Genomic DNA, 15,777 nt, shown 5'->3' on the forward strand with positions numbered 1-15,777 from the left:
GTATATGGGGACGGGTAGCACCTAAGCAAGTGTGAAAATTAATTTTTGCACCAGTGACTTCATTTTTATATTAAACAACAAATGCGTTATGTTTGCGGTTTTCAGTATTGGACATCACTATGTTGCAATGGAGGCAAACACTCTTAACAGAGCATTAATATGCTCAGAGCAGAGCCCCCAGGACATTCATAGTAGATACAATAAAGAACTCCTAGGACTGGCGTTGCAGCTCTACCTATGGTAGCAATATCAGTATCTGATGTATGTATCTCACTAAAACAAGCTAGGACATTGGAGGAAATAAGTGATGTATTAAATACAAGTATATTTAGATAAGCAAATGCAGGAATTCTGCAGTCACAGCAACACTCCCAAGATCAGCTCTGTAAGTGAAGCAAATCTCTTTCGGATGCTGTCTTTTGGAATTTAAACCTCTGAAGTCTTCAGGGACTTGACTATCCCTTCTGGCCTTCTCACTCTTGCAAATTCAGGAGTATATTATCTGGAACCAAGAGACCCAAAGATGATCTTCCATTCATTTTCTCTAAATCTGAAGGATCAGGAGGTATCCATAACTAATGTACTTTTATCTCTTTAAAGCTAGTTATGCAAAACACTGAGCTACGGTAAAAGTAGGCCTGAAGCACCCATATTTGCAGTTACTGAAACAAGTACTGAGTCATATCTTGGCCTACAAAATAACATCAGCCTGACGTGCTGCTCTTATCCACAACTGCTCATCTCTAAAGCGGTTGTTCCTTTCTAGCTGCTTATTCCTGGAATCTGATATTATGTTTACACCCTGCCTGCATTGTGCCCTGCAGGCCTTGATATGTTGATGTTTCTTGTTCTATCAGACCACCATAAAAAGTCAGTACCTGCCTTCGGCAGACAATCTGAGTATCCCTTTCAAGGTCTCTGTCCATTGGGAGTATTAGTCAGAAACTGCAGGCATGAAAGTTGCAGTGGTAACAGTAGCCTCCAGACCATTGCTTTCAGTGCACAGAACCGGAAGTGCTGACTTACATGACAGTCTGGATATATAACTTGCTTTTTTCTAAATAGAAGGCCAGAAGAGGTAAAACGTCCTCTGTGTATGCTCTTCATCAAGAGAGCTGAGTGTAAAGGAATAAAGAAAATAGAAGCTGCTGCTGGTTCAGAAATGTCTTGTAGGGAGCACTCTTGCAGAATAACAACAGGGCTGCTTTAGAGTCCCTCAAAGTGCATTTATCACCATCTTAAAGGACCCAGCAGAATTGCCGACTAATAAAGAGCTTTTTTCCTTTATGTGCTACTTACTGAATCACACTAGAGTGATCTCCCTTGGAGTTCTACTATGAAAGTAGATTTGACCCACAACGTTTATGCAGGCAAAGGCAGGTGCCACAAAAGTGCACTCCCTTAGTGTTTGACAGACTCTGGGCCCTCTTATTCAGTCCTGTTTGGCCTGCATGAGAAGGCAAGTGTGTCACAAAATGGGTAGATCTGGCAGATAACAAGAAAGAAATAGAGTTGAGCATAGGAAAAGAAAAGTGATGCCAAACAAGAAATGTTAACCTGTCTTTTTCTTTTTCTCTTTTTTTTCTTAGTGGTTGTTTGAGTCAAACCTCACTGTGTGTGTTTCTCTCCAGGTTCCTTTCCTTCACTTTGTTGGGGATGTAGGAAATCACTGATCTCTTTTCCTGTCTTTTTTTGTCTTTCTCCTCATATGTTCTCCTTCTGTCAATTCCATAACCACTGCACCCCTCCTGTCTGCAGTGTTACAGCTCCTAAAAGGTAGGTTAAAAAGCCTTGAATTTTTGGGCTTTGCTTACTACTTCCATCTTTGCTTGGCTGAGTCTTTAAAGACTGTCCACCCTGCTAGTGCTGGGGCAATTGTGCCAGTGCTGATTGCAACATAATTAGTTCCTTTAATTTAGTTAGTACAGAGCACCCGGGAAGTTGTTAAAATGAGGGTTCATGGGATTGGCCTCCTGAAATACCATATTTGCAGTGTCACACAGGTTTCTCAAACTTCATTCTTGAATTAAGGAAATATTAGTGTCTGGGCTGGAACTGCAAGTGTTGTTGGTTGGATTTTTAGCCGTCTCTACATTGGGAGAAAAAAAAGATACCATGGTAGAAAATATCTCAGACATATTCGTAGTTCTTTCTGTGTACTTTACCAGCCATGTCTGAGTCTTGGCCAGTAACAGGATTTCCTGGGCATCAATACAGTACACATAATTAGCATGTTCATACCAGGATAAAGTCAAGTTTATCACTGTGTAAGGTAAAACCTGGGCAGCCATGCTTAAAGGATTAACCACAGCTATATAATATCTAACTGGGACAACATTTTTAAATATGATTTACTGATATTTGTATCAGGCATTGTCATCTCCAAAATGTTTAAATAGAAATATTGGTCCAAAAAAATTAATATTCTGTCTTTCTCTCCATGTGGCTGTGATAGCTTCTTGGCCACTGGTTAATGAAGTCAGTCACTGAGGCTTTCTTGGCCTGAGAAGCACAAGAGTGGGTGGTTTTCCCTGAGGTACAAAGATAATAGGGAAGAAAAGAAATATCATCTTGTAAGCATTTAGGACCTTTCAGAGACACAAATGTATATAATTCTAATTTGCAGTGTCTTCCAGAGGCTCCCATGGTTACCTCTACAGGTGTCCTGAGCTAACTTCAGAAAGTGGAAGAGACAAATAGATGGACTGATGCAGTGGTGTCCAACCTTTTTGTCCAGAAAGTCTAATTGGCAGCACCCAGCCTGTCCACAGGCCAGCTGGTGCTCCCAGTGTGGCACAGGCACAGCAGCCACTATATGGTTGCATGGGGGAGGGCAAGCCAGCCCCAGCCCCAATACAGCTCTGCAGTGCAAAAGAACGTGCCCTGGCCCTGAGGAGAGGGAGAGTGTGGGGCCCAGTCCCAATTGAGAAGGAGGCAGGGGAAGTGGCCTGGCCCCACTGAGGAAGAGGACATCACTTGGTTCCAACTGGCTGTGCAGGGAATGGGGTTTGAGGATTTGGTGGGGGGAGGGTGGCCATTTTAATGGCCACTGTTCCCCCACTGCCAAATTTCTGGACCTGTAAGGAGCCCAACGGGCCAGATGTGATGGTCCACAGGCAGGAGGCTGAGCACCCCTGGACTAATATATAAAATCAAAATCAGAATTAATTTCCTCATACCTTAAATGAAACCACTGCTTAAAGAACCCCATGAAAACTCAAAGATGTTATACAGAGTACTGGGGCTGGAACATCCAGCAACCAGTCAGGTCCTTATTCTAGTGAGTCAGTTTTCATAGGAAGAATATATGTTTTGATGTACACCAGATGCAAGTCTTCCAGAAGCAAAACAAAACCTTTATCCTGCCCTGAGAATTGCACAAGTTGACATAAGGCATCTTCTCCACCCTTCTGTCTCACACAGTCAGGGTTTGAGTTCCTGGTGTATAAGGCTATATGTGATTTTGAGGCACAGGATCTCATTGTTGCTTACCCTCTGTCCAGGTACTGAAAGAGTTTAAAATGTCATGAGTTTAATAATTTGCAAAAATCCTGGGACTACCAATCCAAAACAAGAAATGGAGAAAGTGATCTAATTTCACTTAATTTTGGAACATCCCTTCCATTAATTGCCTTGGAATACATATAAAGTATGCCTGTGCTGGTTGCGGATAATGATATATTACATTTAAGTTAGCCAGATCTCCTTCTCGGTCCCTTGAATCTCTAAGTGAGCACAAATCCCCAATATCATAGAAAAAATATTGCGAAGTGTAAATATTTATTTAATTTGCTACATACATGATATAGTAGGGAGGGTTCATTTCCTTCTAGAGAAGACAATGTGAATGAGGTTTGGTTTGGTTTTTATTTTTAATATGCACTAGACTGAAATGTTCAATAGTGGAAATTCCAGTAAATTTCTGTGAAGTGTGGAGGGGGGTGGGGAACCTTAATGAAGAGTGAAAAGCTTCAATCACTAAATGGACACAGCTCATCCAGTGCCGATTTCAACCAGCAGCCATTAAAATGGCATAGATAATCCATATTCCATGGATTTTTTCCAAACTTTTGAGTCTTTGCACATAGAATTAGAAGGGGTCTTCTGCACCATTAAGTCCAGTCCCTTGTGTTCTTAGGCAGCAGCCATTTACCCAGAGATTCCTAAAAAAAAAAAATGTCTAGATGACAATGAGTGGCTTCTATTAATGAAATACCATGCGGCTCAGAATTAGCCATATAGAATTAATTTTCAGCAAGGTATATCAGAGCCATCTGTGCAGCCTGCCCAAGTTGTTAATTTTGCTTTCACTTTGAAAAGCACCTGCCCTATTCGAGTAAAGAGTAAAAACAACTCTTTTCAATACTAAAACGCAAACAGCTCTTCTAGTCTTCCATCTGATCATTTCCAATTAGCATTCTTTTATCTGAACAGCTTCTAATTCATCTTTGCTGATCCAAGTTATTCAGTGCCTTATTCATTAAATGGAAATCTGTTAAAGGTAACTGCCAAGTGTCCAAGTATTCCAAGATCTGAATGATTTTTTTCCCTTTAGAATGTGAGCTCTACATGAGGGAGAGGTTGGGTGATTGCAGAGTGTATAGAAGCACTAAACTTTAGGACGATTGCTAAGAGTAAGAATTCTATAAGAATGCTAGTGACACACAAGGTCAAACTGGAGTGTGGATAGATAGGAGTCATTTATCCAGAGCAGTTCAGGATAACCAGGCAAAGGAATAAAGGAGATAGCAGTATGCACTTTAATATTCACAATCCTTGAGGAAATAGAGAAACTGAGCTCTACATGCTTATTAGAGGTTTTGTAGGTATCTTTACATAATGCCCTAATGATGTTTCTTATTAACTTTAGGTTTATTTACCATTTTCCACCCAGATTCTACCATGGCAAACTAATTGACAGCCTTGTAAGATTTCCCTAAATGTGACATGTTTTATGAAGTTCAAGATACTCTGAGCAGTGATCTTTCCCATGAACAGATAAAAAGCGATTACCCAGTTTTCTTGCATGGTGCTACTGTTTTAAATGAGTGACAAGGTGAAATAGGAAAGAGATTTTAGTGGGCAGGAACTAGACTGAAATTCCAGAGACCTGGATTTAGTTTCTAGCCCTAGCACAGATTTTTCTCTGTAACCTTGGACAAGTCAATCTTCCCTGTTTCTCAGCTTCCAATCTATAAAATAGGACTACTTCCCTAATTCACAGAGGCCTAGCTAGAATAAAATTTGTTAATGACTGCATTCGTTAATGAGGCTGTCCAGACAAGGCATCTTTGTAATTGAGTATCTAGGCTGTAATGCAGTTAGCCCATACGCAATCATATGAGAAAGTTAGTGAGTTGTAAATCTTGACCTGTCCCTAAAATAAAACAGCCTTCCCATTAGGAGTTCTGACCCTAGGCAGCTTAGAGGTGCTGTACTCACTATTGGAAAATTTGCCAGCTGTAGACAGCTCCTGGTCTCTTCTAGCACACAGCGCTTTAAGAATTGATGCGAGTGCATGGCTGAATATTTGGGACTCTCAAGCGGGAATCTTCATAAAGTGATGTGACAATGCTTACTGTATGGGGAGCTCCTAACTACACTAATATATCCAGTGCATTATTTGTGAGGGGTCTCTCTGCATGCTGTGAGGGAAAGAAAAGAACCAAAAATGAGTGTAAATTAAAATATCATAAGGCCTAGCAAATGTTTGGGACCACTCTGCCCCCAACACCTTTATGGCATGCAGAGTAGATTCTCCAAAGCTTCGCCCAGCTAATTGCTGTCTAGTAGTTTAACACTTGATTTAAGCCATTGTGTATTTTTAGCATGACATACTAAGCTGTGGCACTTGTACTTATAACTGGCTTTTCACTAGGAACATGGATGCAATAACACTTATTTATTTTTCACCCATCATGGGATTGGGTGGATTGGTTTATGTATCCCAGGTTAATAAAATTAGTTTGAATTTATTAATTCAAGTGTTTCTAGTCCAAGAGCACAAAAATAATGAGTTACCCTTCCTCCTGTGAGTTACCCCTTCCTACTATATTGGTTTTCAACAACAACAACAAAAGTGGAAGTCTTATTTGCCCTTTGTTTCTTGAGCATTTTGTATGTGCCTAGTTGATATATTCAAGCTTTTTCTACAGCAGTGAGGCCTATAAATGTGTATTTAAAATGAAAACAGAAGTTCTTAGTATTTGCATGACTCCAGGAACTGGAACTTTTAGAAAATGGCAAGTATCAGGAGACTCGGGATAAAATTGCAAGACTTGTAATCGCTGTAAGTATAATGTGGCTGGGACACTTGCAGGAATTCTCTAATTCCATAAATACAAGCAGTGCTTAAGAACGAAGCATTAGTCAGCATATCAGACTGGACTTGCTCTGTTCACCCCATTTGGGTACATCTCTCCTTTATTTATTTTTTTTGTACTCTAATGCTAGAGCATCAGTGTGGGGCCATTTTAAAAAGCAGATACAACTTTTAGGCTGTCACATTTTAAGTAACTTCTTCCCACTGCCTTGTTGCTTATCTCTCCTCTGCACATGCAGTGCCAGACCCTGATAGCGTGGTGGAGGCATTTCTGTGGGGTTCTTTCTAGCAAAACCAAACCCTTAACGGTCAAGGTTTCTACCAACTTTGGGTAGTGCACCCCTCCAGCAAACCATGGGCTGGAGTTCTGGGGAACAGAGCATGTGCCACACAGAAGTGCCAGGCAGGTTTTGTTCTCATGTTCTGCTGTCTCCGTTGTGTGGGGCTTGCCCAGTAACTCTAACCCCTCAACTTGTTCACAGGCAAAATGTGCACTTGGCAGTTCATGCCGAGAACTTCAAGTCTGAAATAGTCAGTGTGAAAGAAATGAGAGATATCTGGTCATGGATCCCAGAGCGCTTTGCACTTTGTCAGCCCCTTTTGCTTTTCACCACTTTGGAGCATGGTTGCAGCCTGAACAGGTAACTTCTTCTTTCCCTGAATTTGTTTCTGTTGTACAAGTAAAAACAAACAACTGCAAATGCTAATTGGATGCAGAAGTCTTCCCGAAAGCAAAAAAAGTGCAGCTACAATGTATTATGGGAGTGAGAAATTGCATATGCCAAGGAAGTTGCCCAGCTGTTACCAAAAGGTAGCTTTCCAAATTGCCACATAAGGTTGTATCCACACTATGGAAGTGTGCTAGTTCCCCTACCACCATTTACATTGTTAGTCAAAGGAATTACAGCTGTATTTGTTGCATCATGTCAAGTTTTGATAGGATTTTTTTTTAATTGCTGTTTTTTTGCTTATTTGATTATGCAAACAGCCCTTGCAAAATTGTTGGAGTGTCAAGGAGGCTGAGGTTTCTTTCAGCAGTAAATTTCCTGTAAGTTGGTGACCTGAAAAAAGTGGAAAAGTTAGTAAAAGGTTTAGTTCTCCCCCTTCCTGTCATGTGAACAGGTGCCAAAATGAATTCCTGCACAGTTTGCATAGTAGGGCAACCATTAATGGGAAGAAGGGTTGAGGTCTATCTAAAGAGTAAACTGAGGCTCGACTTCTTAATAGCTTTGGTAGCAATCTGCCAGTTCCCTTGGAGCAACACTAATCCTGGATCTCCGAAAGCTTCACCTTTCACACAATACCAGCAAATGGATTGGCTATTTTTTTGAAGGGAGGAAGACAAAGGGTAATCATCTGAAAAAGTATTTTAAGAGCCAGGGTGAGACTGTCAGGAATTTGCTAGCAGTAAGAGGTTAGTGTCAGAAGGAAACTGTTGTGGATTTTAAAATCCAAATGTGTAGTTTCAAAACTAGTTGCAGCATAAAAAAGTTTTCACAGTGGCTTCCTGTGTAGTTCCCTTTACCCTTAAAAGTGTATTAAAATGCTACAGGTTAGAACTGGTCAACGTTTTCTATTGGTCAAAATATGCTACAATTTAGCTATGTCCCCAAGGCAAAAAGATCTTTTACAATAATAACATCAAGTAAAAGGTGCAGAGCCAAGGATAACAACTACGTTGTTTGCAAGAGTGACAAATATGATGTAAGAATGGGAGCTATTAAGTGCAAGCTCATCACTGAGAGAAACAAATAGTGGGTCCAGTGCAGAGGATGAATCGTACTAGCAAGACTTGCCCTTCAGTGTTCTTCAGCATTTCCTGGAGCAATTCATCATCAGACAGAGTGTGATGACCAGGGATCCTGGTTTTCTCTGATTAAAAATTGCAAATTCTCTGATTAAAAACCCAAAATCCATGATAAAAATTAAAGGCCCACCCACATCTTCTCCCAGTGCTGCTGGTACCCCGCAATTCCCCTCACAGTCTCAGCAGCCCTCCTGATGCCCCTCGCAACAGCCCTCCAGATCCACAGACACTGACACCTACCCCAGCAGGTAAGTGTGTGTGGGTGGAAGGGGCGGGGCAGGGTGGGAGAAAGAGAAGGTGCTGGGGAAGTAGATCAAGAAGGGGGGGAGTGTGCCCCAGTGCCCACTCCCAGGAGCAGGGCTGGCGGGTGAGGGCATGGGTCACACTGTGGGCCACACACATGCCAGCCGGCCGGCCTGACAGGAGGTTCGCACATGGAGGCTGCCACTGCAACTCTGCCACTGCACCCTGCGCTACCATCCCATGGCCATCTGAATGGCTTTGTGGGCAGGTGGCGCAGGGCGTGGCAGCAGCAGTCTGGTGGCAGCCACCGTGTGCAGGCCACATATGTGCCACCCAGCCAGGGAGTGAAACGGGGCTTGCATTCAGCGGTGGTAGTTACCTTCCTGACAACACATACATTGAAAGAATTCTTGGAGGGTAGACAAGATGGAGGTAGATGGCTCCATTGCTTCCCCCCAAAAGCAGGGTCCATGTTCTCAAAAACTGGATGGAACTATCATGAACCCACAATACTTTGACAAGTTCGTGGACTATCGTGCATGTTTTCTTGAATTGGTTTTACTATGTCATATGTAGTTTGCGTATAGGCAGTGTCAAATTGTGCTTAGACTTACATTTTCTGTATGAATTTTGCTCTTTGATATTAATGTAATTTTATACCTTTTTATATTTTGATCAAAGCTGTTTAGTAGGGAAACAGTTAACTTAAGCCTTCATCACCTATTCAAACTTAAGAGAAGTAATTGCAGAGAATAAGCATCTGACATGAGTAGGTTTAATGGCCAGTTGAATAGAGAGATAGTTAGCTATGTTAGTCAGAAGTCAGGGTAGAACTGCATCTGTAGAGACTGAGTTAGTAATAACCAGGGATCTGGGTTTTCCATTTCCCATGGAGTCTGTGGAGGAGACAGAAGCAATGCATGAGGTAGGATGTGGGGGGCTGTCACCCCCTGCCAGATTTCTGCACCCACAGCAGGGCACGGGGTGCAGCCTGGCCTAACCAACACTGGGCAGGAGCTGCCTCTGTAGCCCAGCAGGTAGGACCTGGAGCAGAAGGGTAGAGTGGGGCGGGGAAGCTCAGTGCTGCTGCTTTCACCAGGGCCACCAAGGTGAGGTGCCCCCTGCCCACCAGGTGCCCCCTGCCATGGCAGCAGCAAGTGGGCACAGCTCCGCACCGCTGCCATGGCACCTCCCCTTGACAGCTATGGTGGCACAGCACTCCCTTCTACATGGGGTCCTGCCTGTTGGGCTGTGAAGGCAGCTCCAGCCCAGTGCCAGTCAGACCAGGCTGCAGTCCTGCGCCCTACTGTGGGCTCAGATATATGGGGAGGCACATGCCACCCCCCCCCCCGCCATGCATCACCTGTGCCCACACCCCCCTGCATCACATGCACTCCCCCTTCCCCATGCACAGGGAGGCCAGGGCCTCGGGATGGGGGGGCAGTGGGTCAGGAGCAAGGGGTTCCAGCAGGGCTTGGAGGGTGGGGGACTGGGTCAAGAGTGAGGGGCACCGGCAGGGCTGGGGAGTGGGGGACTGGATCGGGAGTGAGGGGCAGCAGCATATCAGGGCAGTTCAGTGCCACAAAGTGGAGGCGGGGGGGACAGCCACAGCTGGACCTGTCCTGATGAGCAAAGGGGGCAGGGGGAGCTCTGATTTTCCATGCAGGTGGTGATAATTGGGGGGGAGGGGCTCACCTCCAAGGAGCTTCCCCCCCCCTTGCTCCTTGGATGTGACGGCAGCATGGGGGGGGGAGCGGGGTCAAGAAGCCGCAGGGGTGGGGCAGGGCCACTGGCGCTGGCTTCAGCCCAACCCTCCCCTCCCCCCTTCCATTGTCAGGGCCTGCAGGGATGACCCAGAAGTGGGGGGGAGGAGCGGGTCCAATGCAGGGGGGGAGGAGGCCAGGCTGAATCCTCCCCCCCACCCCCTCCCCCATGTCGGCCCCGAGCCCTCCGCTGCCGCTGGGTCGGGTCGGCCCAGGCCCGCTGCTCCCCCCTGCCATGGCAGCCTGGCTTCTCCCCGCCCTCAGGCCCTGTCCCACTTCTCCCCTCCCCCCACTGCTGCGCGTTGGAGGGATGGGGAATAGGCCCAGACCCCAAGCAGCAGGAGGTAAGGGGGGAACAGGTTGGGGAGAGGGGGGTGGGCCCACAGGGCTCCCCCCCACGTTGTTGATGGGCAATTGGCTAGTTGTAAATATATCAATAAAACATTGTGTTCAAATGATCTGTCTGTCTGCCCCTCCCTCCGTTCCTCTCTCTCTCTTTCATTTTAATCATGGAAAAACATGGATTTGGGGCTTTTTATTCAGAGAATTTGGGATTTTGTAATAGAGAAAACCAGGGTCCCTGGTTATAACACATGAAGCACAAGCTCTTGTGAACCCAAGTTCACCTGCAGATATGGTCTGAGGTGCTTGAGCCAGGCTCTTCCAGACAATGATGAATTTATATTTTAAGAGACCTGTAGTGAGAACACCTGGCTATTCAAGCTATGCACGGAAGGACATTTAAGTGAGAGATGGTATACTTGGGATATATCTGAAAGGATGTGGATATTCTCATGATCGTAATAATTGGATAATAATTTGTCATAAAAAAGACTCCTGGTCTGGTAAAAAATGCCCCCCTTGGAAAGCAGGAAGTTGTATAGAAGTATGAGCTCCCTAGGAATTCAATGAATGATGTAAGTAAATGGCCAGATAAGAAACTTAAGACTTGCTATGAGAGCAAGTGTTTTGTTCTGAAGTTTCCTGGGCGCATAGTGTTTTGGTCCCTCCTCGAGCAAGCTGGGTATTTTGGCTGATGAGAAGTTGCAGGGAAGATATGAGGCAGGAGCTGCTTTCTGGCCTGTTGCACTGAGTAAAAGGTGTATGATGCAGGGTAAAATCAGATTATATTTCTTTTTCTTTGTTCATTCTTGTACCTGCCTATATTGCAAGATATAGCTATGGATTTCTTGTTTGCTCTTGTTTCTATAATAAATATTTTTGTTATAAAAAATAACTTACTATTGTATATATGGAATACAAAATGGCCCCAGGGCCAGAGCTGCAGCAGCTTCCCCCCTACCCGCCACCTTGTGCTCAATTGTAAGGTAAGGGGCTTTTCCCCCCCATGTTAAATGTGGGGTGGAAGGAATCCTCTTCTAATCAAGTAAATACAATAACAATATTGTCAGTGGTAAGTGTGATTTCAGAGTGTTTGGCCATAGATTTTGGAGCATTTGACCATACAGGCAGGCCTTTTCCAAAGAAGGACAAAATCTATCATTTTTGAGCATATGACCTGAAAAGGGTGTAATTCTTCCAGCTGGCAAAATCTCTGCCAAGAGTTGTCAGTTCCTAGATGAGGCAGATAAAGCTGAGGCACCACTGGTCAGGAAGATGACCTGAAGAGCATCTCAGTCTCTTCTCAGTGGTCAAGCAGAAGACCGCAGAGATGGGTTCAGGGCTGAATGGCACTCCAGAAGATGTGAGAACATCCTGGAGTGTCTCAGAAGCATAGGTGAGTGAGGGGTGGGGAATAAGCCTCATAAGAGACAGCATTCTGGGATCAACAACGGGCTCAATTTTCCTTTGTTTCACTTCGTGTGAAGCGAGTAGAGACTGCCACTGTTGTTACTTGGTAGTGTCTTGCATCCATTTTACACAAGGATAAATGTCCATGCCAGGTGCTAAGCAGTAGCAAATCAGGCCTCTAATCTTCATTAGGAATCTCTGCTCTCATTTGAATTGTACTGTTGGAGACATTTGCAATAGGTATTCTGCTCCAGCCATTGTTCTTCTGTACTAAAAAGCAATCTTGAGTTAGGAGAAATAGTGGGTGTAGCAACAAAGGCTGCATGTGGAATTAACAAACTAGTATCTTAGGGGCCTAGTTAACTAAGGAGCCATCTTTTTTTATATATGTATAACAGGTTTTATTCTCACATTGAGGGACATGAGCCAACTCTTCTCCTAATCAAGACGACAGCCAAAGAGGTGAGTGGAATGAAAGGTAACTAAAAGGGTGTTATGCTGTGTCACTTGGTTATCTAAAACCCATTCTGCCTTGGACAGTGGTTTATAATGAAGAGGAGGAGACAGCTTACAAATGCATTTCATAAGGGCATATGCTTCAAACTCAGATATCTAATGTGCTCTTCACTTATCATGGGATATCTCCTGTAAACCTTGTACAAGGATAAACCCTAGAACCTTTGTTCAAGGCTGGCATCCCTTCTCTTGTAATCCTAATGTGATGGTAGTAGTGGTACAGGACTGCAGGTGGTTCCACACAGAATTCTGGTGACTACATTTTCATGTAAGCATTCTGTTTGTAATGATGAAAACCAGTGAGAGGCTGTAGGATTGTACTGACCTGGATGTTTATACTTCATAGAAACTATTTTGCTTAAGGATATCCTGCAGTTCTCAAAAGGATGGGAAGTATTAGATTTCATATTAAAAAATCAGACTGCTGATCTCATGGTTGTGTCAAAACCTTAACGAAATGTCATGGAGCTCTAAACTGCACTGTTGCACAGAAGCAGAAGTCATTTGGAGACAGAGTGGGTCACATACTTCACAGCTCTTAAAAATTTGTTTACAGTGTTCACCTACCCATCCAGTCTGTAGGCTCCTGCCTCTGCTCATGTCTCTGCAGGGTGGTTACACAGACTTGTGGCACTGTGGCTGACAACCTCCTGCTTTGTTACCAATTTGCAGCCACATTGTAAGTCATGGTATTCAGTTTCACTGAGTTTTCATGCATGCAAATAAAAGCAGAATTTGATCTATTGTTCCTAAAGCTAGAACCATATCAGCTAGATTAGTAGCCGATGTGATTTCCATTATATTAACGGAAAAGGGAGAGTACATCTGCCTTGATCAAGTATCATTCTCTTCTTGACCTATAGAGTACTATTAAGTCAAAGTTCACAGCTGCTGCTGGTCCATTTTCTGCCCCCCCCTTCCCCCCCTCCTTAGATGTAAGACAGGATGGAAAGAGGAGGAGAAACATCAGTTACCTGAGAGGATGCCATCATCTCTTGTTAAGTACATTTTAAAATACTGAAAAAAATATTTTGCTGGCTTCTACACTCTGCTTCTTTTACAGAGCAGATTTAGGGATGGATATGAGTACTCTTTATTTTGCTTTCTGTGTACATTTAATCAGCAAAATTACTTGTTGGTGCCAGGAGCTGTTCTCCCAGTGCTGTAGAAGGTTTATCTGCTAGCATAACCAAAGAGAAACTTCTGAACCCATGTTTTGACTGGGTTTTTTTTTAAGAAATATGGAACCTTCTTTCCTGGACTATACTAATAAATACAGTTGTCTTCAGCTCAGCTGTGGGAAACTTTTTGCTAGTGTGCACAACGTAGTAGAAGGCAGCAAAAAATCTCACAGCTCTCTATCACTTGTTGACAGGTGCTACATAGTGGTGCTCATGTTATAATTTGAGTTGGTGCCCTTGATTTTAGGGGAGACACAAAAACAAGGAAGCAGTGTTTTGGTTTTCATAACTTTTTCTTGCCAGTAGCTATGTCTAGGATATTTCTGTCTGTGGCACTTATGGCCCCTTGCATACCTGTAGTATGAACACTTCAGAATTCAGAAGCTAGTTTGTCTAAATATTTTGTGTTCTCCTGCTCTAGAGACTTTCAATTTTGAACTGTGTGAAACCATTGGGTATGGGCTTTGAAGCCTGTTGGAATCAATGGTTTAAAATACCCTTTTCCTATAAGAACTGATGAAAAGCCCACTGACCTTACTGTATGTTTTTAGGTCTGTGGAGCATATTTGTCAACAGACTGGAGCGAGCGCCGGCGTGGAGGAAACAAACTGAGTTTTTTCGGGACTGGAGAGTGCTTTGTGTTCAGGGTAAGTAGTTACTGCCACTCAGTATTGAATGATAGTGACCAAACTTTAACAGCTATTTACTAGCACTATTTTGCACCTGGACTGGAATTGGTGGGTGGACAGGCTTCTGATCCAGTGCATGCCCTTGTGGCCTTAGTCATTGAGGCCCATTTTGAAAGGCTGTGGGAGATTTCTTTTTCAAATTTGGGCTGAGACCCTGTCTCCTAAGTGCAGAATATTTTCTCAGGAGGCTAGGTGTAGACACGTCATAAAAATCCTTGCCTCTTATACTTTGTAGGTCATACCTTTTATTGAACTAATTATATAGTAAGGAGCCTGTACCTCCCAGCTATATGGGTTGGTCCAATAAAAGATACCACTCGTAAATCCTTGCTTTGCATTTGTTATGGACCATCACAGATACATTGTCATCCCAACACTAACACACAAATAGTAAGATAATTCAAGAACTATCTCATATAGCCTAGTTTCCCTATTCAACCCTCTACAAAGCAAAAGCCTATCTGGCACCATTCCTATCAGTTACACTCAAGGATATTGTCCAACTCCCTTGCCATGACATGCTGTTGGGGGTGCTTGAAGGGCTCGAAGACTGGCTTGTGGTCAGAGCTTTTAGAGCAGTGGGCTTCCACCAAGTAACTCTTTTCTCTTCTCTTGCACAGTTGCAGCCAGAAGTGGAACGCTATGAGTGGGTGATAATCAAGCACCCGGAGCTGGCAATGGCTGGTTCTGAACGAGGGAGTCATTCCACACAGGCTTCCAATGCCACATCCTTCAGTTCTGTCCCCTTAGACCCATCAGATCGCCTTTCCCCCTTCCTAGCTGCTCGGCACTTCAACTTGCCTTCCAAAACGGCTTCTATGTTTATGGCTGGCAGCACCGAGTGTATCATCATAGGTAAGTCTATGGGATTTGTACAGACATCCTGCCATGCCTCCCTAATGTTCACAGTAGATGGTGGCTCAAGCTGTTTCTAGCTTTATGGTCACTCAGTATTACTGTAGCTATAATGAGAAAAGTGGCTGAAAAATCCTGGTCTTCCAAATTTCCATCCAGAAATTGCATTTTTGAACTGAATGTTTTTGCAATGATTCATTAGTGTGAATTTAGTAAGGTTTTTGAGTGTACTTTGGCTTTCCTCCTGCCTCATATCTGATTACTAATTTCCTGTTCTAGGATTATTAGTAATGAGGTGTTGGATCATGAGAGAAATTAGAATATAGCAACACACTTGCTGCTACGGTGTTGCATCTGCAGTACTACTAAGGGTGATCATAGCCCATAATAAAGTAGTCATCTACCTAAACTCCAGTAAAATGTGTAGAAGGGACCTGCTAAGTTAGCTTTTCATTCAGTGGCTCCCAGATTAAGATACCAGCTTGTGATACCTAGTGTCTACTAATTCCTGTTCAGTAATGAACATGCCAGCCCTGTGTGGGCTAGTCTTCTCCAGCACACAACCAGCTCACAATACAAGCTCAGTTGGAGGTTAGAATGTACATACTTAAACTTAGAGATCATTGATGCTTACATCTTGGTCATCACA

At 43.7% G+C, this 15,777-nt stretch overlaps 1 protein-coding gene across 3 annotated transcripts in view; it reads left to right on the top strand.

Moving 5' to 3' along the window:
• Positions 1-15,777, top strand: part of TBC1D24 (TBC1 domain family member 24) — a 52,400-nt gene that overhangs the window by 30,204 nt on the left and 6,419 nt on the right. For 2 of the 3 annotated variants that reach the window (XM_006263218.4, XM_014597468.3), the window contains exons 3-7: positions 1,759-1,776; positions 6,805-6,963; positions 12,286-12,349; positions 14,136-14,231; positions 14,894-15,128. In XM_006263218.4, coding sequence (XP_006263280.4) covers positions 1,759-1,776; positions 6,805-6,963; positions 12,286-12,349; positions 14,136-14,231; positions 14,894-15,128 — 572 coding nt within the window. The remainder of the gene's footprint in view (positions 1-1,758; positions 1,777-6,804; positions 6,964-12,285; positions 12,350-14,135; positions 14,232-14,893; positions 15,129-15,777) is intronic. The other variant, XM_059716815.1, reaches the window with a different exon arrangement.

Source organism: Alligator mississippiensis, chromosome 13 (assembly GCF_030867095.1).
Source record: "Alligator mississippiensis isolate rAllMis1 chromosome 13, rAllMis1, whole genome shotgun sequence".
NCBI lineage: Eukaryota > Metazoa > Chordata > Crocodylia > Alligatoridae > Alligator > Alligator mississippiensis.